This window comes from Erpetoichthys calabaricus, chromosome 4 (genome assembly GCF_900747795.2).
Source record: "Erpetoichthys calabaricus chromosome 4, fErpCal1.3, whole genome shotgun sequence".
Classification (NCBI taxonomy): domain Eukaryota; kingdom Metazoa; phylum Chordata; class Cladistia; order Polypteriformes; family Polypteridae; genus Erpetoichthys; species Erpetoichthys calabaricus.
The window spans coordinates 289,738,295-289,765,561 of record NC_041397.2 but is presented as its reverse complement, the minus strand read 5'-3'; the positions used below and the strand labels follow the sequence as shown (position 1 = coordinate 289,765,561).

General features: G+C 41.7%; 2 protein-coding genes across 2 annotated transcripts in view; both read left to right on the top strand.

Annotated features, from left to right (window-relative positions):
• The window catches only part of LOC114651262 (E3 ubiquitin-protein ligase SH3RF3-like), a 498,214-nt gene extending 487,146 nt beyond the window's left edge, over positions 1–11,068 (top strand). Inside the window, exon 6 of the mRNA XM_051926673.1 lies at positions 10,982–11,068. Coding sequence (XP_051782633.1) covers positions 10,982–11,068 — 87 coding nt within the window. The remainder of the gene's footprint in view (positions 1–10,981) is intronic.
• A 15,220-nt stretch (positions 11,069–26,288) lies between these two features.
• LOC127527571 (E3 ubiquitin-protein ligase SH3RF3-like) overlaps positions 26,289–27,267 on the top strand; it is a 154,760-nt gene continuing 153,781 nt past the window's right edge. The window contains exons 1-2 of the mRNA XM_051926672.1: positions 26,289–26,342; positions 26,514–26,590. Of these exons, the coding sequence (XP_051782632.1) occupies positions 26,289–26,342; positions 26,514–26,590 (131 nt within the window). The remainder of the gene's footprint in view (positions 26,343–26,513; positions 26,591–27,267) is intronic.

Here is a 27,267-nt window from a genome sequence, read left to right as displayed (position 1 = left end):
AGTTTGGGAACGGCAGTGTCTCTGATTGTAAGGTCCTACAACGAAGAGTGCACACAGCAGAATAGATCATTGGGACCTCTCTGCCCTCCATTAAAGACAGCTTTATAAAGCTCTCCATCCGCAAAGCCTGCAGCATTGTGGGGGACCACTCCCACCCTTCCCACGGTCTCTTTGTCCCACTTCAATGTTGCGGATGGTATTGTAGCATCCAAAACAGTTCCACCAGACTCAGAATTAAATCTGTGCTGCCCCCCTGCCCTCAGCCCTGCTCCTAGGAGCTTATTATTTATAGGAAGTACATTTGTTACACTTGTCACTACTGTTGTTTTTTTATTATTAGTCATTGTTATTATTCAATTATATATTGCCTATTTCAAATTACTATTATGTATTAACGTAGCTACTATTTATTAAAGGATCATTTTGTTTAGTTATCTATTTATAGTATTGTGTATTTCTTTACCTGTCTTGCACTTATCCTGTGTTTATGTTGCACAGTGGTGGTCCCAAGGTGCGTTATTTTGTGCCACTGTATGCTGCAGTATGGTGTGTGGATGGTGGGACAATAAAGCCACTGGATTGACTTGACTTATGGCAAAGGTTGCTAAACACACCTCCCGTTTTGCTTGGTCAGGGTCTCTGAAAGTTGCGGCAATTCTGTCATTCAGTGCAACCACATAGAAATCTTCAGATTCGACTGCTCCGCTGACCAGCTTTGTGAATATTAAAAAACTTTCATGTGTGTTCATTTATTGAGTTTCTTTTGGCTTTGACATTGCATTCAAATTGACTACGAGTTAGGCTTCTCCCTTTGGCTAGACCTGAGTTCCTGTTTGAATAACTGGCTACGATCTTCGCTTTTCTTGTCGACGTTCAATTTCTGGTCTTTGCCAGTCATAGCCTGTTTACCTTATTGGTGGCAGAGCATTAACAGCCATACAGTTACCTCCCTGACCTGTGACTGAGAGTCTATTATACACTGTCAATGTTGCATATTTATGTGTATATTTGTGTTTTATTGTAATTTTTGCTAATTATAAATAATTATTTGTTCTACATGTATATTTTTCTGTTATTTGGTTGAATATGTAGTGTGTTTTTAAAAGTCAGTATGTTCCATGTGTGTTGTGGGTGGTCCCCCAAGGGGCAGGACCAACTGCCAATTACCACCAGGAATTCTCCTTCGTTCTATACTCCCACAATTCCCTGCAGTTCATTTTGAATGTGCTTTGGAGTGTCTGGTGAGTTTACTGTGAGTTTTCTAAGTTTATGTTTTTTTGGAAAATTTAGAACCTGTGTATTGTTTCTTTTTGGCGTTGCCTCTTTGCTTTAGGCAATTCCTTTATGTTTTTGTGGAAATTCATGTTATGTCAGAGCATTTTCATTATGAATAACCTTTTTATTTTATATAGATTCTGCGTCTTTTTGTGACTAGCTGGGTTATTTGATGGTGTTCCCAGTGGCCATTTGTGGCATTGTATGAGGAAATCGGGAGTGGCAGAAAAGTATGTAAGAGTTGTACAGGATATGTATGAGGGAAGTGTGACCGTGGTGAGGACTGCGGTAGGAGTGATGGATGCATTCAAGTTGGAGGTGGGATTACATCAGGGATCAGCTCTGAGCCCTTTTCTTATTTGCAATGGTGATGGACAGGTTGACAAACAAGATTAGACAGGAGTCCCCGTGGACTATGATGTTTGCTGATGACACTGTGATCTGTAGTGATAGTAGGGAGCAGGTTGAGGAGACTCTGGAGAGGTGGAGATATGCTCTAGGGAGGAGAGGAATGAAGGTCCATAGGAACAAGACAGAATACATGTGTGTAAATGAGCGGGATATCAGTGGAATGGTGAGGATGCAGGAAGTAGAGTTGGCGAAGGTGGATGAGTTTGAATACTTGGGAGCAACAATGCAGAGTAATGGGGATTGTAGAAGAGAGGTGTAAAAGAGAGGGCAGGCAGGGTGGAATGGGTGGAGAAGAGTGTCAGGAGTAATTTGTGACAGATGGATACCAACAACAGTGAAAGGGTAGTGAGACCAGCTATGTTATATAGGTTGGAGATGGTGGCACTGACCAGAAAGCAGGAGACAGAGCTGGAGGTGGCACAGTTAAAGATGCTAAGATTTGCATTGGGTGTGACGAGGATGGATGGGATTAGAAATGTGGACATTAGAGGGTCATCTCAAGTTGTACGGTTGGGAAACAAAGTCAGAGAGGCGAGATTGTGTTGGTTTGGACATGTGCAGAGGAGAGATGCTGAGTATACTGGTAGAAGGATGCTAAGGATAGAGTTGCCAGGGAAGAGGAAAAGAGGAAGGCCTAAGAGAAGGTTTATGGATGTGGTGAGAGAGGACATGCAAGTGATGAGTATAACAGAAGAAGATGCAGAGGACAGAAAGATATGGAAGAAGATGATCCGCTGTGGCAACCCCTAACAGGAGCAGCCAAAGGAAGAAGAATTTGGCACTTGCATATTTTGCATGCCTTAATGTGACAAAAACCTGGCATTTTCATGGCTGTGTGAACACAGAAATACGATCTTTTCAAGTCAGATCTGAGTCACTTTGACATGTGGTCCTAGATAGAATATGTATCCGATTCATGGCCGTGCAATGTGAATGAGAATTCATGTGCCTTTTTATCTATTTGATGGACAGAGTGCTGTCATCATCAGCCAGTGTGTCAAAACATCAACTTCAACTTTATTGTCGTATGTACTGAGTACAATGAAAATCTTATTCTGTGAGTCTTCCAGCAATAAACCATAATTCACAACAGCAGACAAGAATTCACAACGAACAAATGCAAAAAACAGAAGTAAGAGTGCAACGTGCAAATAAATAAATGATACAATGTAAGCTCTGTAGCTATATGGCCTCAAGACACACGCTAGCCTGCAGTGCCGAGCAGAGGGGCAGTGGGTAGGTTCTATTTACAAGCCTGATGGCGTAAGGGAGAAAACTGTCGTTCAGCCTTGTTGTCTTAGCTGCTATGCTCTGGTACCATATGGGTAACTTGTACTTATGAATGCGAACCGTCAAGACAGGCAAATCCTATCTGATCAATGAGGCTTATAATGTGAACGTAACCTTAGTGTCCTGCGCTGAGGCTGTGGAACATCCTAACACTGTGGTTCCCAAAGTGTGCACTGCGGCTTCCTCACAGGGGCACTGTGAAATATTACAAATTTTTCATCATTTTATTTCCATTTTCAATTCAATGTGATAGGGGGCAACATCTGGCAGACCTGATGCCAACCAGTAACTAACTTAGTAATAACTGTTTGCAGAAGCCTCATCCATCCATACATCCATCCATCCTCTTCCGCTTATCCGAGGTCGGGTCGTGGGGGCAGCAGCTTGAGCAGAGATGCCCAGACTTCCTTCTCCCCGGCCACTTCTTCTAGCTGTTCCGGGAGAATCCCAAGGCGTTCCCATGCCAGCCGAGAGACATAGTCCCTCCAGCGTGTCCTGGGTCTTCTCCGGGGCTTCCTCCCGGTTAGACGTGCCCGGAACACCTCACCAGGGAGGCGTCCAGGAGGCATCCTGATCAGATGTTAGGGGCAACCTCATCAGACTCCTCTCGATGCGGAGGAGCAGCGGCTCTACTCTGAGCCCCTCCCGGATGACTGAGCTTCTCACTCTATCTTTAAGGGAAAACCCAGACAACCTGCGGAGGAAACTCATTTCAGCCGCTTGTATTTGCGATCTCGTTCTTTCGGTGACTACCCATAGTTCATGACCATAGGTGAGGGTAGGAACATAGATCGACTGGTAAATTGAGAGCTTTGCCTTACGGCTCAGCTCCTTTTTCACCATGACAGACCGATGCAGAGCCTGCATCACTGCGGACGCCGCACCGATCCGCCTGCCGATCTCACGCTCCATTCTTCCCTCACTCGTGAACAAGACCCCGAGATACTTGAACTCCTCCACTTGGGGCAGGATCTCGCTACCAACCCTGAGAGGGCACTCCACCCTTTTCCGGCTGAGGACCATGGTCTCGGATTTGGAGGTGCTGATTCCCATCCCAGCCGCTTCACACTCGGCTGTGAACCGATCCAGAGAGAGCTGAAGATCACGGCCTGATGAAGGAAACAGGACAACATCATCTGCAAAAAGCAGTGACCCAATCCTGAGTCCACCAAACCGGACCCCCTCAATGCCCTGGCTGCGCCTAGAAATTCTGTCCATAAAAGTTATGAACAGAATCGGTGACAAAGGGCAGCCCTGGCGGAGTCCAACTCTCACTGGAAACAGGTTTGACTTACTGCCGGCAATGCGGACCAAGCTCTGGCACCGATCATACAGGGACCGAACAGACCTTATCAGGGGGTCCGGTACCCCATCCTCTCGGAGTACCCCCCACAGGATTCCCCGAGGGACACGGTCGAATGCCTTTTCCAAGTCCACAAAACACATGTAGACTGGTTGGGCAAAAAGAAGCCTCTACAAATACAAATAATTACGTTTCTTGATTGTTTTAGTAGTTTGTCAAACTTTCTCGGTACTTTGTGTTCGTATATAAATAGCTGTCGGTTTCGTGCGGTCTTCATGTTGAATTAGTTTTTGGGGATTTTATCAACCACATATTGTTGTGATTAAGTCAAGTGAAGTTTTTGAAATATTTCTTCTCATATGTATTTTTAAAAATGGATCAGTTTTTACTAAACAGTAATAAGCGTTGTGAGATTGAAAATAAAGAGGAAACACTGTCAACCAGAGTGTGAAGAAGCACAAATATCGAAAATATGATGACAGTTATTTGGACTTTGGTTTTATGTTGACAGAAGTCAATGGTGAAGAGAGGCCGCAGTGTGTACTGTGTATGAAAGTTTTGGCCCCAGAGTGCATGTTGAAACGCCATGTAGAAACCAGTCATCCCAGCATAGTTAGTAAATCTTGTAACAACTTTAGCAGAAAATTAAAGGAGTTAAATCAACAAAAAGGTAGTTTTTATAAGCAGGCATCAATACGAAGCAATGCATTGCTAGCATCTTACAAGGTGATCTTAAATACGTGTTTTATTTATTTTTACTTAACCCTTTAATTAAAAAAATATACTGGCTATTTCACAAGAATTTAACAGTTGGAGATGTGCCTTGGGAAAACCTGAATTCAGCAAGGGCGCCGGGAATCGAAAAAGTTTGGGAACCACTGTCCTGACAAATGAGGTGCATTAGATCCATCTGAACTAGCGTGATTTCCTTGCTTTCTTTAAACTCACTGCCTTGCAGGTAACTGAATTAATTTTGTGTAGGAGCAAAGAAGTTAGATGTAATTGAAAAGAAGAAAAACAACATAGGGAAACAAAAGATAGGCAATAAAATTAGATATTGTTCTTCGAGTATAACTAACCCATAGCAAGTGAGATTAATTGTATTAAATCTCAAAAACAGTAATAAAATGAAATGAAAGCTCAAATATGTTATCAAAGAAAACTTAAACGAGGGTGAAGTGACGTGATAGTGGGCAGTGCTATGGTGCCTTGTGTTTGAATTCTGTGCCAAGTGCCCGACCACACAGGTCAGTCCCCATCATGCCTCACTTGAGTGAGTCACCTGGTGGATCCGAAACAATTGAAGTACACTCATCTGTTGCTCGTCACGCTTTCACTTATTCATGCATTAGCTGGAAATAAATAATAACTCCCCACATTCCCTTCGTTCCCAGCATCCTATTTGCACTCTGCCTACATGCATTCTTGCATTAAGTACCACACGGCATTTTGCCGTGTTTCTTTGCGATTCAGTTACCTTCGACTTTTATTAAGTAGGGGGCCTAAACGTATTCCCAGTACTAGTGCAGGTGAGCCTGTCGCTAAAGTGGCCAAAAAGGTGACACCTTCACCTGAGAAAGTGATAAAAACAAGACATTGTGTCTGCGGACTGTAAATATGGTGTGAATGTGTCCACAGTTTCCTACGTTTCTAATAAAGCGTGATGCGCCGTGCCTGCAGCACATGGGCATTCTCGGACTTTGGAGCATCTCGTAGTTTGTAATCGAGGATGGGCAAAGACAAGTGAGGACACAACAACACATTAAAGGTGCAGAAGTGGATAGTGCATATTTATTAAAGGCAACATCTGAGCATCTGTTTTTCAGATCTGTGGATCTGAGCAGCTGTTTTAGCTGATCCTCCAGCTAGGGCGTTGGATATCTCTGGGTCGACGGTTCTTGAGCTTTAGCTGATCCTCCAATTAGCTGTGAACTACCCAGTCTCACTGAGATTGCACAGGTGGTGAACCATCTGAGGGAAGAGAAGGATCTGTGGTATCCAGGGTGAACTTCTCCAGGCTGGTGGTAAGGCTGTCCTCCTGGCATTGCAAGCAATTTTTGTTTCTATTTGGGGTGTCATCCCAACTTATTGGAAAATGGGACTTGTCATCCCTATCTATAAAGGAAAGGGTGATCACCTGGATTGTGGTAACTACAGGGAGATAACACTGCTCTCTGTGCTGAGTAAAGTCCTTGCTAGGTTCGTCCTCAATAGGATCTGTGATCACTACCAGCGACCGGAACAGTCTGGTTTTATGCCTAGGAAGTTTACCATCGACCGCATCCTGACACCGAGGGTTCTCATGGAGCACAATCATGAATATTGGCAGAGTTTCTTGGCAGCTTTTGTCGATTTTTGTTGAGCTTTCGACTCAGTTGATAGAGCTGCCCAGTGGGACATCCTGAAAACTTTGTGGAATCCCCTTAACGTTGCTGAATATCATGGCCGATCTGTACACTGGTACTGTGAGTGCAGTGCAGAATGAAGGCAGAACCTCTGCAGTTTTCCAAGTGGATTCTGGGATCCATCAGGGGTGTGCTCCTACTCTGTTCAATGCTTGCAATGCAGGGGTCCAGGGGCTGTGGGGCGTCTGTTGGTGAAGAAAGATTCATTGATCTTGACTTTGCTGATGATGCTGTGATCTTTGATCTTCACTGAGTCGATGGAGGCTCTGATCGGCTGAGTGAAGAGGCTGAATGTCTGGGTCAAGTGAGAGTGTTGACCTTGTCGAGAGGTTTACTTATGTTGGCAGTGACATTCATATCTCTGGTGACTCTTCCTATGAATTCAGTAGATGGGTGTGTGGCATTCCCAATATCTTTGCAAAAGGATGAAGTTCCAAGTCCTTAGAGTCCTGGTGCTTCCTGTCTTGCTATATGATTGCGAGACATGGACGCTATCCAGTGACCTGAGACGAACACTGGACTCCTTTGGTACTGTGTCTCTTCGGAGAATCCTTGGGTTCTGTTGGTTTGACTTTTTGTCTAATGAGGGGATGCTCACAGCGTCCCAATTGAGGCGCATTACCTGCATTGTGAGGGAGCGTCAGTTATGGCACTACAGCAATGTGGCGCAATTAACTGAAGGTGATCCGGCTAACAGGATCCTCATTGTTGAGGACCTGAACAGCTGGACCAGGCCAAGGGGACGCCCACGTAAAACACTTGACAGTCATTTCAGGAAGGTGGGACTGGAAAGCATGTCTGCCTGGGGGGTTGCCAACCAGGATTCCGAGCTGTTTCCTCGTGTGGTGGCTGCGGCAATGTGCTGTAGCAGTGCATGTTCCCCAACCTGACCTGACCAGAACAACAGTGTCAACATCTGGTAATTGAATCATGGCAACTGGACTGTGTTCTTGTTAGGTAGAGCTCTACCTTACAAGAACAAAGTCCAGTTGCCATGATTCAACTACCAGATAATTTCACCTGGACGACTGAGAATCTTCACAGACAACAGTGTCAATAGTTCAGTTCAGTTTGAATAAATAAGAGGGTCCAAAAAATCAACCATTAAACAATGCAGAGGATAAAAATCAACAGAACCAATAAATACATCGACTTCAATAAATAGATAGAACTAGGAATGTAGAGAAAAGCCAAGCAAAATGACACCTTTTATTGGCTAACTAAAAAGATTACAATATGCAAGCTTTCGAGGCAACTCAGGCCCCTTCTTCTTGCATATTGTAATCTTTTTAGTTAGCCAATAAAAGGTGTAATTTTTCTTGGCTTTTCTCTACATTCATAATGGCTAACACGGTACAACACCCTAGTACTATAGAACTAGGAATAAAAGCAGAATCGTTCTTTTCCCATCTTGTTATACCAGTGTCACATTCTCTCTCTCTCTCACACACCTGTTCTCTCTTCTGGTCTAAGCGGCACCCTCTAACACAGTCCCCTCAGCTCACTCTCTGCTCCCAGTGCTCTGCAAGGCTTCCCCCAATAGGTCTCCTCTCTCATCCCCTGACTGCTTTACATTCCCAATTCTTGCCTTCATTTTGATCTTTCTTTGCATTGTTTTTATTTTCTCCTCTTTCTGCCTGTACTCAGATCTTTATACTCGCGAGTGCAGATGCTGCCCTACATGACCCACGGAGCTGCTAATGAGAGATGGCCGTGCTGATCTCTCCCCTGCTCACAAATGATGAACCCGCCTACTCCCCCATTAAGTGCTGCCCCATGGCCATCTGTCTTTACTACATACACCTACACTCATGATTCTGAGTTGCACTATTTTAAAAAGAAAAACCTGCGCCTCACTGGTCCACCAAGGACCCACAACATGCTGTGCCACTGAAAATAAAATCAATAATAAAGATATTTGTGAAAATTTCACTACTGGTGCACAACAAACTGCAAAAACTGACTCTCTTAAATTTTCTCAGGTGAAAATATAAGGCCCCATGGATGAATGGATGGAAAATATAAGGATAATATAAGGAAATATAATGAAATATAACCAGGTACCTCCCACAGTCCAAAGACATGCAGGTTAGGTGCATTAGCGATTCTAAATTGTCCCTAGTGTGTGCTTGGTGTGTGTGTATGTGTGTGTGTGTGTGTGCCCTGCAGTGGGTTGGCACCCTGCCCGGGATTGGTTCCTGCCTTGCACCCCGTGTTGGCTGGGATTGGCTCCAGCAGACCCCCGTGACCCTGTGTTCGAATTCAGCGGGTTGGAAAATGGATGGATGGATAACCAGGTACCTCCCACAGTCCAGAGACATGCAGGTTAGGTGCATTAGCGATTCTAAATTGTCCCTAGTGTGTGCTTGGTGTGTGTGTGCCCTGCGGTGGGCTGGCGCCCTGCCCGGGGTTTGTTTCCTGCCTTGCACCATGTGTTGGCTGAGATTGGCTCCAGCAGATCCCCATGACCCTGTAGTTAGGATATAGCGGGTTGGATAATGGATGGATAAATGAAATATAAGGAGCCCTCAATATTTTGAATGAAGGTCCAGCAAGTGAATGTTTAGCAAGTCACAAAGTAATATGAACTCCCCAGCCCGTTTTCAAACCCAGTGTCATGAGGAGCTGAAGGCTGTTTCAACAGCATTGGACATAAAGCGAGAAATAACACCAATCCATCGAAGGGCACACACACTTACACAGAGCTAATACAGAGCTGGTTCACCTAACGTACACTTATTTGGGACGTGGAGGAACGTGGAGTGCCCAGCAAAAAACCTGTAAACACAATAAGAATGTGCAAACTCCACCCAGTGAGCCAGCATGGGATTCAAACCATTTGGCCTATAGCAGTAAATGGCAGTGCTGACCACTGCACAACAGGAGAGATGTTGGTGTGAATTGTACGGAGACTTTTTTTTAAGTGTGTCTATAATTTTTTTTATTATTCATGCTTTTGGCATTTTATTTAGTAAGACTAGCTATGCTACTTGTCTAAGATGGGTTGAAATCTAAGCAATCAACTTAGACCCCAGGATTAACGTTTGCAGTGCACCATCTGTTGGAATGTATTTTGTAATGCATGTAATAAGAAAATGCATTGCTTTGTCATTCCAACAGATGCCACATCACAATCATTTGTCGTAATAACATGCATTACTACACATATTTGTGATGCGCAATCTGTTGAAATGACAAATACAATGCATATGTCTTTCTTATATGCCATTTGGTATGGGATTTGTAAGAGCAGTGTAAAGGTTTGTGATGCACCATCTGTTAGAATGTCATATTTAATGCATATATCTTTGTTATATGTCATTTAGAGCAGTGTGAATTTATGTGATGTGCCACATTTCAGAATGAAAAATGCAATTCATTTTATTACGACAGATTTTTGTGATGCATCATTGTTGGAATGACACAGACATAGCAACCAGATGGACACACAGATTCCCTGACACACAGACTTGTCCTTTTATTAAGGTGGATATTTATTAAGTATGCCTAGGGCATTATTTAATTATTATTATTATTATTTATTTAGTTTTTTTTACCTTTATTAATATGTTTATTAAGTATGCCTATGGGATGAAGGGCAATGGTAATCGCCATTACACTGCCCAAACCCCTGAGTTGAGTGCTGGCAACAGAGAAAGATACCACCTACAAGAGAGTGTAGCGGTCCGGTGCCACTAAGATGCAAACCATCAAAAATACGGTGATTTACTTATTTTTTTTTAGTGGAGATTCCAGGGATGCACCCAGCTTTGGCCTGACCTGCACACACTCACAAGTAGACACAAAAAAGCGACCGGTAATAAAACAGCAAATAAAGAATGTATTAATAACAAATGAAAACAACAATCCCACCCCAGTTCCTCTTATGGCGATGTACAATCAACATGAAAACAAACCACACAATAACCACACGCAGTAAAGTCCATGAGAAAACAGCAACTGATGTAATGTAAAGATGAAGGTAAATAGTCCAGAGATCCTCACGTTGAAGGGGAATGTAAAGACAGTCCTACCAGTAGTTCCTGAAATAGTGAAGAGGGTTGGATGGTTCAGGAGCGCTCCTTTCTTCACAGGATGGCCATAAATCCACATACAGTCCTCACGTAACAGGCAGACAATCCAGACCCCGACCCAGAAATGATCCAGGACAAAATGAGAAGACCCAGGTATCACAACGGAAGGCAGACAGACAGGACTTTAGACACAAAATACTTCTCCCTTTTTTGGTAACACTCCCACCATTTAAATGTCACGCTGGCCTCTTTGTACCCAACAGCCCCTGAACCCTCAGCAGATGACCAATCAGAGGCACTGGAGGGACTGCTGGGAGTTGAAGTTTCAAGCATCGCTACAGGAGGGATAGCCAAACCAGGAGATACACATTTGATTAGGCACTGCTGTAAGGGTTGATATCGATAGTCAGAGAAACTACTGTCAAAACTAAAGTGTTAATCCATGGATGTAGCCAAAATGTAAACAGAAATTGTTTGCCTAAAGATGTACGGTCATAAAATCGAAACATGAAACTGACCGCAAAGTCGATAGGTAAACCGCTGTGAGCAGGGCTGGCTTAAGGATACATTGCACCCCTCAGTAGACTCAGTTGAAAGCATCCAAACAGAGACATCCAAAATCGAGTCCCTCTTTTAGATCCATGTGGTCGGAACCACAGCTGAAATCGATGAGCATGAGGCGTGGATTCCCCTTGGAGATTGCATATGAAATTACTTTTTGGCACCCCCTTGGGCAGGTGCGTATTAGGGCCTATGCCCTGTCTGTGAGTCAAAAATCAAAAGAAGTGCTGTTGCCAATCCTTAAACCAGAGAAGCCAAAATCAAAGTGTAAAACCATTAAATAATGTCATCTCCAGACAGAAGAGCAGCTTCAGCGACAGACTGCTGTCACTGTCCTGCTCCACAGACAGATTGAGGAGCTCGTTCCTCCCCCAAACTATGCGACTCTTTAATTCCACCAGGGGGGGTAAACGTTAATATTTAACATTATACATAGTTATTGTCTGTTTTTTTCACCTGTATTATTATCATTCTTTAATTTAATATTATTTATTGTATCAGTATGCTGCTGCTGAAGAATGTGAATTTCCCATTGGGATTAATAAAGTATCTATCTATCTATCTATCTATCTATCTATCTATCTATCTATCTATCTATCTATCTATCTATCTATCTATCTATCTATCTATCTATCTATCTATCTATCTATCTATCTATCTATCTATCTATCTATCTATCTATCAATGACCAAAGGAGGTGACAACCAGGTGTACCTCCTCCATCATTCCAGATCTGAACCCATACAAGACTCAGAATAAGTAAAGTCGCCAAAATCTAGACACAAGACAGTTACAGAAACTGTGAATCAAAAATCAAAAGGTGGTCACCCCCTGGGGTCTCACACTGAAGTTATTTGACTGCTGGATCCAAAATCTCGGACAAAGCACTGAATGTGGTGCGGAGTTATAAAGCAGAGTACATGAAATGGCGTATAGTGTATTCTGGGAGGCAGCTTTTAGCAGTGCGGCATGTCTTAAAAACATTTAGACTTTAGAAAATGGTGATGTGAAGCATTTGAAAGTAAACAATAGTAAAATAATATTAATTTGTAGTTAAATTCTTAACATTAAACACCCATGTATAAAAATTCCCTTACAGTTAAAGCCTCTGAGAACCCAGAACAAAGTAGCAGAAAAAAATAAAAGTCATAAAAAATAATTTAATCAATTAATTAACAAACTGACTCAGATTGTAACACCAATATTTGCAGATTTCACTTTGTTGTGGGAGGTCTTGGAAGCTAACCCTAACTAAGAGTGAGAAATCACTTGTATAGGGCCAGGCAGCGGCACAGTCCAAGTTCAAAGGTCGCATCTGGTTGCGTCTGTCTGTGTTTTCCACTGAGTGTTCTGCTTTTCCTCCTAAGACTTGCAGATTAGATTGAATGTGGGTCCTGTGGGTGGGATGGTATGCCCTCCAAAATACAACCATAAATTTGGTATAAACTGGCTTGTGAATGTTACGTCGGAATCTTTGACAAAATTAAATAATTCACTACTTAAAGTCACAAGCAGTCAAACTCTAAAGAATAATGCAAAACATTAGCTGCAATTACACTGGGAATCGTGAACCAGAGTACCTAAATAAACTCAGAATGTGGACTTTGTCTTTATCAAATACTAAAACAAGATTGAGACTTCTAAAAACGGGAAACGGCAAAGACACTTAAAGAAGACCACGTGAGAACATCAGACTAGAGGAATAAATGCTTTGCCCCTCTTTTGTCTGTCTAAGCACCGCCTAAAATATACTTGTCCTGTAATTTATTAATTAATCTATTATATATATAAGCCAAATACCACTGACTCACTCATCACGAAATCACACAAACTATGAGGACTTGGGACTTGAAATTTGGAATGTAGGTTACCCTTGGCCCATAGGTGCTCGCTAAGAAACGGTTTTAAAAATTTTCAAGTGTGAAATTTCTATTAGTTTTTTAGACCTGTTTGTATGTCTGTCTGCTTTTCACGAGAGAGCTACTTAATGGATTTAGAGCAGGTTTTTTTCTATAATTTGCTTGAACATTACGTTGATTTTGCGACTTTCTCATCACGCTAAGTATCATAGTTCGCTTGCAGTACCGATTTATTATCGCAAATCCAAGAGAGACTCATCAGGCTGCGGAGCCCTCCTCGCTCACATGTCTGCCTCGGGGCGTAACCTTAACTCCACTTAGTTAGCAAATGAGAGAACTATTTAACGGATTTAGATCTTTTTTATTCTAGAATTTGCTTGAACATTCCGTTGATTTTGCGACTTTCTCATCACGCTAACTATCACAGTTCGCTTGCAGTACCAATTTATTATCGCAAATCCGAGAGATACTCATTGGGCTGCGTGGAGGGGGACAGGGCCCTCCTCACTCACACGTCTGCCTCGGGGCGTAACCTTAACTCCACTTAGTTAGCAAATGAGAGAACTATTTAACGGATTTAGATCTTTTTTATTCTAGAATTTGCTTGAACATTCCGTTGATTTTGCGACTTTCCCATCACGCTAACTATCACAGTTCGCTTGCAGTACCAATTTATTATCGCAAATCCGAGAGATGCTCATTGGGCTGCGTGGAGGGGGACAGGGCCCTCCTCACTCACACGTATGCCTCGGGGCGTAACCTTAATCTATGCTTAGTTAGCAAACGAGAGAACTACTTAACGGATTTAGATCTTTTTTATTCTAGAATTTTCTTGAACATTCCATTGATTTTGCGACTTTCTCATCATGCTAAGTATCACAATTCGCTTGAAGTACCGATTTATTATCGCAAATCTGAGAGAAACTCATTGGGCTGCGTGGAAGGGGACAGGGCCCTCCTCACTCACACGTCTGCCTCGGGGCGTAACCTTAACTCCACTTAGTTAGCAAATGAGAGAACTATTTAACGGATTTAGATCTTTTTTATTCTAGAATTTGCTTGAACATTCCGTTGATTTTGCGACTTTCTCATCACGCTAACTATCACAGTTCGCTTGCAGTACCAATTTATTATCGCAAATCCGAGAGATGCTCATTGGGCTGCGTGGAGGGGGACAGGGCCCTCCTCACTCACACGTATGCCTCGGGGCGTAACCTTAATCTATGCTTAGTTAGCAAACGAGAGAACTACTTAACGGATTTAGATCTTTTTTATTCTAGAATTTGCTTGAACATTCCATTGATTTTGCGACTTTCTCATCATGCTAAGTATCACAATTCGCTTGAAGTACCGATTTATTATCGCAAATCTGAGAGAAACTCATCGGGCTGCGTGGAAGGGGACAGGGCCCTCCTCACTCACACGTCTGCCTCGGGGCGTAACCTTAACTCCACTTAGTTAGCAAATGAGAGAACTATTTAATGGATTTAGATCTTTTTTTTTCTATAATTTGCTTGATTTTGCGACTCTGTCATTGCGCTAAGAATCATAGTTCGCTTGCAGGAGTGATATATTTGCGCTAATCTGAGACAGGGGCTATGGGCCGAGGGGAGTGGGAAGAGTGACGTCAGGAGTAGAGAGCTGGGTGGGGCCCTCCTCACTGTCCCGTTTCACTAATACGCGGGCGAAGTCGTGGGGGATGGCTAGTATTACGATATATTAGGAATAGGATGAGGAGAGTTGGCTGCTCAAGGGACATTAAAAAGCTGATCATAATTTTCTCTTTTGGAGTCTCATGGAGATGCAGGGACCACAATGTTATGGTGCACATGACCAGAGGATTTCGCAAGGTATTCTCTGATTTTCTACAGCTGAAGGAGGAGGAGGAGGAGGTTGAAACCCTCATAGGGTCTTTGTCTCTATGCCTGTTAATTCTTTTAAAAGTAAGCTCAGTTCCATTTGTCAATAACCTGCCTTAACCGGATAGAGTGTACACGTGGATATGTCGTTGTCAAACATTGATCTTCATTACCCGGTGTAGACCCAGAGAGCATATAAAAGCCTGGAATAACTGACAATCAGTTAGGCCGGTGACACGTTACAAGACGTCTAGTCAAAGAGGAGTCAAACTTGAATAAAAAATGAAAGGATAGAGAGCAGAACAAAATACATGCTTGGGCAGATTTGTAGCTGATGTAAGTAAATGTAAAGGAAATGACAATAAAAACGGGAAGTGTGAAACTTAAAAGTACACCTTATGAGAAGGACCTGGGAGTGATGGTGGACTGATCACTATCTGCTATTCTGCTGGTGTCCTTCTATCGCTGCTCTATCGAGAGTCTCCTGTGCTACTGCCTCTGCGTGTGGTTTTCCAGATGCACAACAGCACAGAGGAAAACACTTCAGCGGATCGTAAAGACTGCCCAGCAGATCATCGGCTGTTCTTTACCCTCGCTGGATGAACTGCACAGCTCTCGCTCCCTCAGGAAAGCAGAAAACATCTTAAAAGACTCCTCACACCCCGCTCATGACATATTCCAACTGTTGCCATCAGACAAAAGATATAAGAACATCAAAACAATACTAATAGACTGAATAGCAGTTTCTACCCTGTTGCTATTAGGGCACTGAATGCGACCTAATCACCTCCAATGCAGCAGTGCAATAGATGACATCTTGTGCAATAGTGTTCATGTGCAATTAAGGTCTTATGTTGAATGTTTGTGTTCTACCTTATTTCTTCTTATCCTTTCTTATCCTTTTGTAATTATATTTATTTAAATTTGACACCACAGGGACTGTACCTAATTTCTTTGTGTTTGTTTACAATGACAATAAAGAGATTTTGATTCTACATCCAGACAGTTGAAACAGTACTACTTTAATGGACTGTAAATCCCAGCAGCCCTTGAAGTCCTACACCTTTGGGCAGCTTTGGCTGTTGCAACGGAGGCTTCCAGGAGAAACAAGGAGGTGTTGGATATAAAAGTGTACTCTAAGAAGCCGGCAAGAGAATCATCTTATGTGTTTTTGTTGTCTATTTTTTAACTGCTTCTGCTTTCAATTGGATTACAATTACATTCAACCATCGTATTTATGTCCTTGTTCTGTGGGTGTTTGTTTATGTGATTTCATGTTGGCTGGAACACATCTTTGTTCGGGGAGCGCACCCAACTTTACACAAACAAAACTTTACATAACCTTCAGGAAGTTAATCCCTTGGGATCTCTCTCTTTGTTGTGTTTATTGTTCTTAATTTTTTCTCTAGTGGTTTTTCGGGTTTAGTTTTTATCTGATTGAGTTAATTAATTATCATTGTTTGGATTTTTCAGGTGGGTTTATGTGTGTGCGTTATTTGTTAATAGTGTTTTGTTTATATTATTTATTTAATATATTCTTTATCACTGATTTACTGTACTTAATTGCTGTGTACTGTGGTGGGCTGGTGCCCTGTGCTGGCTGGGATTGGCTCTACCAGACCCCCGTGACCCTGTAGTTAGGATCTATTGGGTTGGATAATGGATGGATGGATGGATGGATAATTGCTGTGTAACATTTCTCTGTTTGTGTATAAGCATGAGCCAAGTCAAGGTTGGGTGGGTTCCCAGAATCCCCTAAATAAAAAAGTCCAATGGAGAGCAACTAGGCTCATTTCAGGACTACGAGGAAACTATGAAGTAAGATTGAAGGAGATTAACCTTCTGAGTTTCTGTAAACAGGTATTTAAGAGATGACATAGTTGAACTTTTTAAAAAAATTATGAAATTAATTTGTATAGTGGTTACTGGTAAAAGAACAATGGTTTATAGGCCTGTCTAGGCTGAAGCCTGCAGGTGATAGTTGGTGATGGGATGAGGGTATTCTGGACGGGTCTGTAAAGATACAAGCCTTCTGTTTATCCTACAAAAAAGACAGAGGCACTAGAAAACGTCCAGAGACGAGTGACTAGGCTGATTAAAGGATTGCAGAGGATGAGTTTTGAGGAAAGATTAAAAGAGCTGAGCCTCTTCAGTTTAAGCAAAACAATATTAATAGGCGATGGGACTGAAATATTCAAACATTTTAAATGAATTAGTCCAGTGGATCGAAACTGTTACATTAAAAGGAGTTCATTAAGAACATATGGGCCCAGTTGGAAACTTGTTATGGATAAATTTCACACACACGTTCGGAAGTTTTTGTTCACGCAGAGAACAACAGATACATGAAATAAGCTACCAAGTAGTGTGGTAGACAGTAGGACTTTAAGGACTTTTATAACTCGACTTGATGTTATTTTAGAAGAATTATGTGGATAGGACTGGTGAGCTGTGTTGGGCTGAATGGCCTGTTCTCGTCTCCATTGTTCCAATGTTCTAATGAGAACACAGCTCCAGCTCTACAAAAACAGGGGCCAGATGGTACACAGCAGTGGCCTTGGAAACTTAAATACAGGAAATATTTCAGAGGCCTCACACCATTTTCATCATATTCATGACTCCAGATAATGACAGCATCCTAGCAACAAATTTCAAGAACTGGCAGTGAGCACAGAATAAATACGATGGTGTAGCAAGCCATTAAAATATAATACTCAACAGAACCTAAAATAATGAATAAACAATACTAGAAATATTCCATAAAATATACAGTGTAATGTGATATTAACCATTACTAAACTATCACTAAAGGCTGTAAAAATCAGAAAATTCTTATTAAGTCCAGAGACTCATAACGATGACTTGTATGTCAGTTCAGTATGTAAGAATTTCACTGTAATCTGTATAGGTGACAAATAATAAGATGTGACGCTCTGTAAAATATAAAGAAAAAGAGAAAGCAATGATTTTCAGATCTCATAAACCCATATTTTATTCACAATAAAACACAGAAAACATATCAAATGCTTAAACTAAGAAAATGTAGCATTTTAAATTGAATTTGATGGCAGCAACATGTCTCAATAAAGTGGGGACAGGGCCATGTTTATCACTGTGGAAAATCCCCTCTTCCTTTAACAATAGTCCACAAACATCTGGGAACTAAGGAGACCAGCTGCTGGACGTTTGGTAGGGGTATGTTTCCCATTCTTGTCTGATATTGGATTCTAGCTGCTCAACAGTCCTGGGTCTTCTTTGTCATATTTTTCGTTTCATGATGCACCAAATGTTTTCAACTGGTGGATGGTCTGGACTGAAGACAGGCCATTTCATCACCCGGACTCTTCTACTACAAAGCCATGCTGTTGTAATAGACGCAGTATGCAGTTTAGCATTGTTGGGTTGAAATATGCAAGGCCTTCCCTGAAAAAGACATTATCTGGATGGAGGCTCTAAAAACTATATATACCTGACTGCATTAATGGTGCCTTTCTAGATGTGCCAGGTGCCCATTCCATAGGCACTAATGCACCCCCATACCATCAGAGATGCAGGCTTTTGAACTGAGCGCTGATGACAAGCCAGATGGTCCTTCTCGTCTTGAAACCAGAGGACATGGTGTCCATGTTTTCCAAAAAAGAATTTCAAATTTAGATTCGTCTGACCACAGAACAGTTTTCCACTTTGTCTCAGTTCATTTTAAATGAGCTTTGACCCAGAGAAGACGGTGGCATTTCTGGATCATGTTCACATATGGATTCTTCTTTGCATGATAGAGCTTTAACCTGCATTTGTGGATGGCATAGAGAACTGTGTTCACGGACAATGATTTCTGGAGGTGTTCCTGAGCACATACAGTAACTTCCATGGCAGAATCAGGCCTGTTTTTAAATGCTGTGCCGCCTGAGGGCACAAAGATCACGGGCATCCAAAATTGATTTTTGGACTTGTCCCTTGCACACAGATATCTCTGCTAATTCTTGGAATCTTTTGATGATAGTATGATGTACTGTATATGACGAGATATTCAAAGTCTTCACAATTTTACATTGAGGAACGATATTCTTAAATTGTTCCACAATTTGTAGACACAGTTTTTTGCAGATTGGTGAACCTCTGCATCATCTTTAATTTTAAGAGACTCTGCCTCTCTAAGATGCTCTTTTTAAACCCGGTCATGTTACTGCCCTGTTGCCAATTCACTGAATTAGTTACTCTCAGTTGTTACATTTTAGTACCACTTAATTTTCCATCCCTTTGTTACCCGCCTCCCAACCTTTTGAGATGTGTTGCTGCCATCACATTTGAAATGAGCTAATAATTTTCATGAAATATTAAAATGTCTCACTTTCAACATCTGAAATGTTTTCTATGTGCTATTGTGAATAAAATCTGAGTTTATGAGATTTGCAAATCATTGCATTCTGTTTTTATTTACATTTTACACAACATCCCAACTTTTTTGGAATCGGGGTTGTACTTCATCCAGGTGTTATAACTTCTTTCATCACCCCAAAGGCATGAAGTTTGGTTGGTGACTACATTGGCTCAATAAGAGTAAGGATCTCCTTAAACCTCTGCTGCTCGTTCATTTCCTAATTGGATGATCATGATAAAATGGATCTGGAAATTGTGACATTTTACCTGCTGCAACCAAGACCATAAATAAAGAACCACGGTGCCATAGTGGTCAGGAAATGGCGATTACTGGCAATGACTTTGCAGAAATATAAAAATTAAAACATCTTTGCTGGCAATCATCAGCTTAAAGGATAAGTCCAAACACACAAGTGAAGACTTACCTATGAGCCTTTATAATAACACATATAGCCAGTTGCATTTCCCTCTTGTGGATTAAACAGTCACCTTGTCCTGATTCCAGCATAAGGTTTTGGATCTTGGAGACTTTCCCATAAATAAAGAAGTCATTGGTCTATTACAGGGCACTCTTCTATAAGGTGATTCTAATGGGTGAGGCCCCAAGTTATGATGTATTACTGTCTTAATTATAAAGCAATCCAAACAAAATAAAGATCTCAGTATTCCTGGATAAATGTACGAATGAGTGAGGTATGGCGCTCTTTTTGACTTATTTGTGAATGAACTGGATGACCGCTTCATTCAGCAAGATGGGGCAACCTGTCACACATCATCTTGCAGGATGGCACAAATTGCATAGCTTTTTTTGGCAATTGGGTCATTTCAAAGGGACTATGGCCACCTCATTTCCTGGACCTGTCACCTCCAGATTTCTTCCTTTGGTGAGCACTGAAAGGAAAAGTATACAAGAACAAGCCTCAGTAAAGTGGAACAATTACAGGGACACATTGAACAGGAAATTGCTGCCATCACCCCTACAGTGCTTGCAGATACCTTTACCAATACGGAGCACCATGTTAGATAGATAGATAGATAGATAGATAGATAGATAGATAGATAGATAGATAGATAGATAGATAGATAGATAGATAGATAGATAGATAGATAGATAGATAGATAGATAGATAGATAGATAGATAGATAGATAGATAGATAGATAGATAGATAGATAGATAGATAGATAGATAGATAGATAGATAGATAGATAGATAGATAGATAGATAGATAGATAGATAGATAGATAGATACTTTATTAATCCCAAGGGGAAATTCACATACTCCAGCAGCAGCATACTGATACAAAAAACAATATTAAATTAAAGATTGATAACAATGCAGGTAAAAACAGACAATATCTTTGTATAATATTAACGTTTACTCCCCCAGGTGGAATTGAAGAGTTGCATAGTTTGGGGGAGGAACGATCTCCTCAGTCTGTCAGTGGAGCAGGAGAGTGACAGCAGTCTGTCGCTGAAGCTGCTCCTCTGTCTGGAGATGATACTATTTAGTGGATACAGTGGATTCTCCATAATTGATAGGAGCCTGCTGAGCGCCCGTCGCTCTGCCACAGATGTCAAGCTGTTCAGCTCCATGCCAACAATAGAGCCTGCCTTCCTCACCAGTTTGTCCAGGCGTAAGGTGTCCTTCTTCTTAATTCTGCCTCCCCAGCACACCACCTCGTAGAAGATGCTCGCCACAACCGTCTGATAGAACATCTGCAGCATCTTATTGCAGATGTTGAAGGACGCCAGCCTTCTAAGGAAGTATAACCGGCTCTGTCCTTTCTTACACAGAGCATCAGTATTGGCAGTCCTGTCCAATTTATCATCCAGCTGCACTCCCAGATATTTATAGGTCTGCACCATCTGCACACAGTCACCTCTGATGATCACGGGGTCCATGAGGGGTCTGGGCCTCCTAAAATCCACCACCAGCTCCTTGGTTTTGCTGGTGTTCAGGTGTAGGTGGTTTGAGTCACACCATTTAACAAAGTCCTTGATTAGGTCTCTATGCATGTTGATCTGTGTTTGCAAGAAGAAGGTGACCATTTCCAGTACTGCATGTGATTGGATCATTTACCCATCTATCAAAGTATTGTGTTGAGTTTCAGCCCTTGAACACAGATGGACAGACAACAGATGTCCAAAAACACACACGTTTAATTCCCTTTTTAGCTTTACTGCACCACACAATGCACTAAATTAGCTACAATTAGCTCACAGTCCCTTCTTTCCTTTATTCTTTGCTCAATTTTTCTTCTGCTGCTTCTACTCCCCTCCTTGCAAGCTCCATCCTCTTCCTCCTGACTCATCTAATGGAGTGAGGCGGCCCCTTTTATAATGCCCCAGATGTGCTCCAGGTGCTCTGTGACGATCTTCTGGCAGCACTTCCTGGTGTGGCGGAAGTGCTGCAGTCCCAGGCACTGTAATCCTCCCAACGCCCCCCCCAGCGGTGGCTACGGGCCCCAACAGGGTTGAGCTTCTAAACTCCAATCCGATGGCCCCGATGTAAACCAGGGCGGCTGCCCTCTCGTGTCCCAGGGGAAGTATTGTCCCTTTCCCGGTCCTTCCACCTTCCAGGCGGCCTGGCTGGGCAGGATCCCCAGTCGTCGGCCACAGTATGCACTGTATTTATTTTGTTTCTGTCACTTCATTATGATGTGGGTAACACATCATAACTCATTAGAATCTCCCTTAATTTAGAATTGCAAATTAATGACTTAACCTATCTTTGGGATGTGTAAGGACATTAGAGGGCCTGGTGAAAACCCATACAAGTATAGGAAGAGCATAAAACTCTTTCAGTATGAATGGGCTTGAATTTTAGAGGGAAATGCATTCACTACTTTGCCTACCATTCAATTAGTAAACATTTTTTTAAATCAAAATTCAAATATATGTTCTGAAAATGAAAAATACCGGCTACAAGGAGAAGCCCAAAATGTCCAAAGTCAATGCCTGTTATTTTAAAAGCTTCTTCAAAAGTCTCTTGCAAATAAATCTCAATTTTAGCAAGCTATATTTAAAACATTTTAAACCCGTGAAGTGATGTCTGTCCAAGGCTGGTCTAGTGTTTATTGTTGAACTGTGTAAAATGATGTTTTGTACAAGATCTCCAGGGTTTTTACACTTTTGGAAAAATGTCCTCCATAACAGCATTCCATTTTTCAAATGAGTGAGTTTACCGCTTCAGATAGACGATTCAAAACATTTCCTAAATGGATATTGTCCGCAGGTGGCTAATCACTTTAATTCAGAAAACTGTGAAGCCATGAAAAGACTTTTTTGCCTTTCGGTTGCCAGGCAACCCCCAGTCACTTTCAGAACTTCACTCGGTTTACTTGTGGTCTTAAAACATGTTAGACGAGGAAAGCAGATTACGCCATCTGGAGGGGCCGTGATCTCAGATGCTGCAGTGGTCCATTTACAAACATTTTGCATCCCTTTGCACTTGTAAGTGTGACGTTGTCTTAGGATGCCAGAATGCATCATTTGGTCTTGTGAAAGCTTCTGCTTCCTTTCGGATGTTTAGATTCATTTAGACGGAGCTTTAAGGGAAAAGAATGAAAAAAAAATTCATGAAACAATTCAATTAAGAATTTACTTTTTTATAGTCGAATGAAAGATGCCTGAGAATGAATGGGCATTTTTGCATGTAAAAGGCTATTGGTGTGGCAGAAAAACAGTTAAAAAGAGAACATGGCCTGCTGGGGGTCTACCAGGAGGTGGTAAATGCATCTGGGCCATGAGATACCCTTGAGTCAGATGATACGTATAAGTTACTGGACCAGATTAGTCTCACTGTAGCCAGATATCTCTCTCTCTATATATATATATATATAAAATCCAACGTCTGTCTCTCTGTCTGTATGTCTGTCCGCTTTTCACGAGAGAACTACTAAACGGATTTAGTTTGGGTTTTTTTTCTATATTTTCTATTTGCTTGAACATTCTGGTTGATTTTGCAACTTCTCTCATTGCGCTATGTATCATAGTTTGCTAGCGGTACCAATTTATTTGCCAAATGTGGTCCTTGGGGCATGTATCTTACATCTGCTTAGCTAGCGAATGAGAGAACAACTTAATAGATTTATATCGGGTTTTTTTCCATAATTTGCTTGAACATTCTGGTTGATTGCGGTGGGCTTGCACCCTGCCTGGGGTTTGTTTCCTGCCTTGCGCCCTGTGTTGGCTGGGTTTGGCTCCAGCAGACCCCCTTGACCCTTTAATTAGGATATAGCGGGTTGGATAATGGATGATTGGATTCTGGTTGACTTTGTTACTTCTCTCATTGCACTTTGTATCATAGTTCACTTGTGGTACTGATTAATTTGTGCGAATCTGTGGGCCTGGGGCGGGTCCTCAGGGCATGTATCTTACATCCGCTTAGCTAGCGAATGAGAGAACAACTTAACAGATTTAGATCGTTTTTTTTTTCTGTAATTTGCTTGAACATTCTGGTTGGTTTTGTGACTTCTCTCATCACGCTAAGTATCATAGTTTGCTTGCAGGAGCGATATATTCACACTAATCTAAGACAGAGGCTGTGGGCCTGAGGTAGGGGGGAACGTGATGTCAGGAGTGGGGAGCTGGGCAGGGCCCTCCTAACTGTCCTGTTTCACTTCTATGCGGGCGAAGCCGTGGGGGATGGCTAGTAAGAAATATGCATCTGGAGACAACCACGAGTTAATGTTGCTAAAAACTGGGTGGGAACGATTAGACGGCTCACTTTGTGACACATTTCTAAACCAATCCAGTCCCTCATGGAGGCAGTGCTCAAAGTAGGAGAACAGCAAAGATCAGAGGTGCCCTCGATAACCTGGTCCGACAGACAGCAAGCTTCTGTTTAAGATGAACATCTACAGTCGAAAAGACTCCTAAAAAGCCCTATTAGACATGTAAATGTGTGCGGTGTGAGCAGAGAGCATATTACATGTTTTAAAATGAACATCATATTATACCATCATATTATACATTGGCATTTGATGGCATCAATGGGTGAGTGGTAAACGTGAACGATATGCTGTCTCAGGTGCTGTGTGCGCTCTCTGTTGTTCAGCATTACGCTAGTGTAGGAGTTGATGTAAGCTTAAATGAATTTGCAGCTATCTTCATTAAATATACGAATTGGACAATGTACATGTGAAGTAAACGGTGTGTCACACTTCTTCAAAAGGACTGCCATTAAGAGAGCTGACAATGAAGGAGATGTAGATTTCAGTACTCAAAACACCCAAATCAACAATTCTGCCTAACAACACTGATGCACCAAAGAAGCTGCGCGACATCTGCCTTCTGACTGCACATCTAAATGAATAACTAAAGAAATTGAACATTACTGCCATAACAGAATAGCCACAGCATTTTAACATGTTGTATATTCATAGACCACAATGCTTTTCTAAAGTCTATTTGCTGTGGTTAAGTTTGAAGTTGTAGTGGACAGACTTACATCTCAAGCATGTGGCGCTCAGTAGCTGCGGTGGTCTGCGTGTCTGTCTATCTATTTCTAATGTCGCACACACTGCTTATTACAACATTTACTTTAATCATTAAGCTTCAGTTACCTTGTGTTACTGAGCTCCTGAATATAATTTTAGGATTATGTTCTCTCAATGTCAAGTTGCTTGTTCAGTATCTTTTCCTCTCTTCCTGAAATAAAGTTGTCAGTTTAAGATGCACGGACTGGAGAACCTGTGGGTGGCTGTTTAAGGAAGAAGCCCTGTGGGTGTAGCCTTTGCAATTGCCGTATTTTGCCGCTATACGCTACACACTGTTTAACAGGTGCGTTTGAGAATCACGTCTCGACCTGCGAGACTTGGACCAGTTTAGATATGTTAGACTCCTTTCAAATATTTTGTGTGTATTTTGCAGTACTGCTTGTCAGGACATGACAGTCTTCTATAGAATAAAGAAAGGACCAAGAGTTGAATCAAAAACCTATAATGAAGCGGGGGTCAATACCAGAACAGACAGTTAACTGAAACTATGTCCCTCACAACCATACCACAAAATGGTGGTGTCCATGGAAAATAAAAAATATAACATGAACAAAATCAATCCCTCATATTCAGAAAAACTATTAAGATTGGGGACAGTGGCATGAGGAGGACAGTTGTTTTACAGAATAATATACAACAGTAAGGCTGAATATATGTGAACTTTGCTGTGCTGACACAGTAATATCCTGTATTTTGCTGCAGCTTCAATCCCATTAAACTTGGCACTTAGTGATACACGAAACAGACGAGCTTCGATTCACATATGAGGGGTTACCCAAAAATAACCAGAATTGAAAAACAATTGTTTTAATAATTTTTACTTACTGAAACTTTATTCTCTTTCAAAGTACACTCCATGTGAATGATTGCACTTGTCCCAATGGTTTTCCCACTGGTGGAAACATTTTTGGAACTGCTGAAGAGGAACTTTGTCCAATGGCTGCAGTGATTTTTCTTTGACGGCAGAAAAACACTTTCCTTTGAGTTCTCTTTCCATATGTGGGAACAAGAAAAAATCACATAGAGCAAAGATCAGGTGAGTAGGGAACGTGGGAAAAAGTCCAAGTCACACAACTCAATTCAGAAACCTCTTCAACAGTCCGACGGTGATCTCCGTAAATTGCATTGCAAACTTTTTCAAGATTTTCGTCATTCCGAATTGTGGAAGATCGGCCAGATTTGGTTTGTCTTCAAGTGACATTTCCCCTCGTTTGAAATGCAAGAACCACTCGTAGATCTGTGTTTTACTTACAGCTTCCTTTTTAAGAGCAGTTTCAAGCATCACTACAGTTTCAGCAACTGTTTTCCCTAAGAGAAAACAAAATTGAACGCAGACTCGCTGTTCTTTATGATCACCCATCATGAAAATCGCAGAACACATTTAATAAGCACCACGAAAAACCGACACGAAATGCTGTATGAGCAATACAGAGCAACACCACTTGGCAGACTGCCACAGGATACTGTAAGTACGCTACACCTAGAGAAGAAATTCGCAACTAAGTTGAGATTGTGCGCCAGGTACACATTCCTGTCACGAAACTCACTTATAGAAGTTTTGGGAGTTTTTAAAGATTTTTGGGGTATTCCCTGAAGTTTCATTCACACTTCCATGTTTACCTGTTCTTTTCTGCAGCTGCATAATGCATGTAATCTGTCGCACACCTGTCAAATTAAATTCTATGTGTACTTCTTGTTCACATCACTGCCAAGGTACAGAGCATTGTTTTGTAAATGTGAGGTGCTGCATATTGTCCAAGTAAAGACACAGCACAAATCCACCTGAAAATCTCACTACTTGGAACTTCTGGTTTGTTGGCAGAGGAGTCGATGCTAGTAATCTGGTGGCGGATCTGTCCTGGTGATGAAAAGGGAGACAGTGTTACCAAGAGCGCCATCTCATGCTTGGAGTTGGTATTACTGGTATTGTGGTTGCTTCCTATTTGTGCACGTCTGACAACATATATATAGAGGCAGAGGAAACCTCTTCCAGAAAGCACAACTACTGGAAGTTTCCAGAGTGTTCTAACATGGTTGAGAGGGGCTATGTGATCACACACAGAATGGGCAGGCTTCTAACCAAATAGAAACACAGAGAGAAAAGGCATGTGTAGTTACAGTAGATTAGCATGTAATTTATGGAAGGATTCATTTAGAACATTAGAACAATCTAGACAAGATCAGGTCATTCAGCCCAACAGAGCTCACCAGTCCTATCCACTTATTTCTTGCAAAAAAACATCGCCGCCGAGAATTGCAGCCTTTTCAGCAGCACCGTGTACGACTTTATTTTTCTACCTTTTATTTTTCTCTTTTTTTATTATTTTTTATTGATCACTCCTATCACTTTCTTTTATGTGGATTTGTTCCCTGGACACTTTTAACATTAT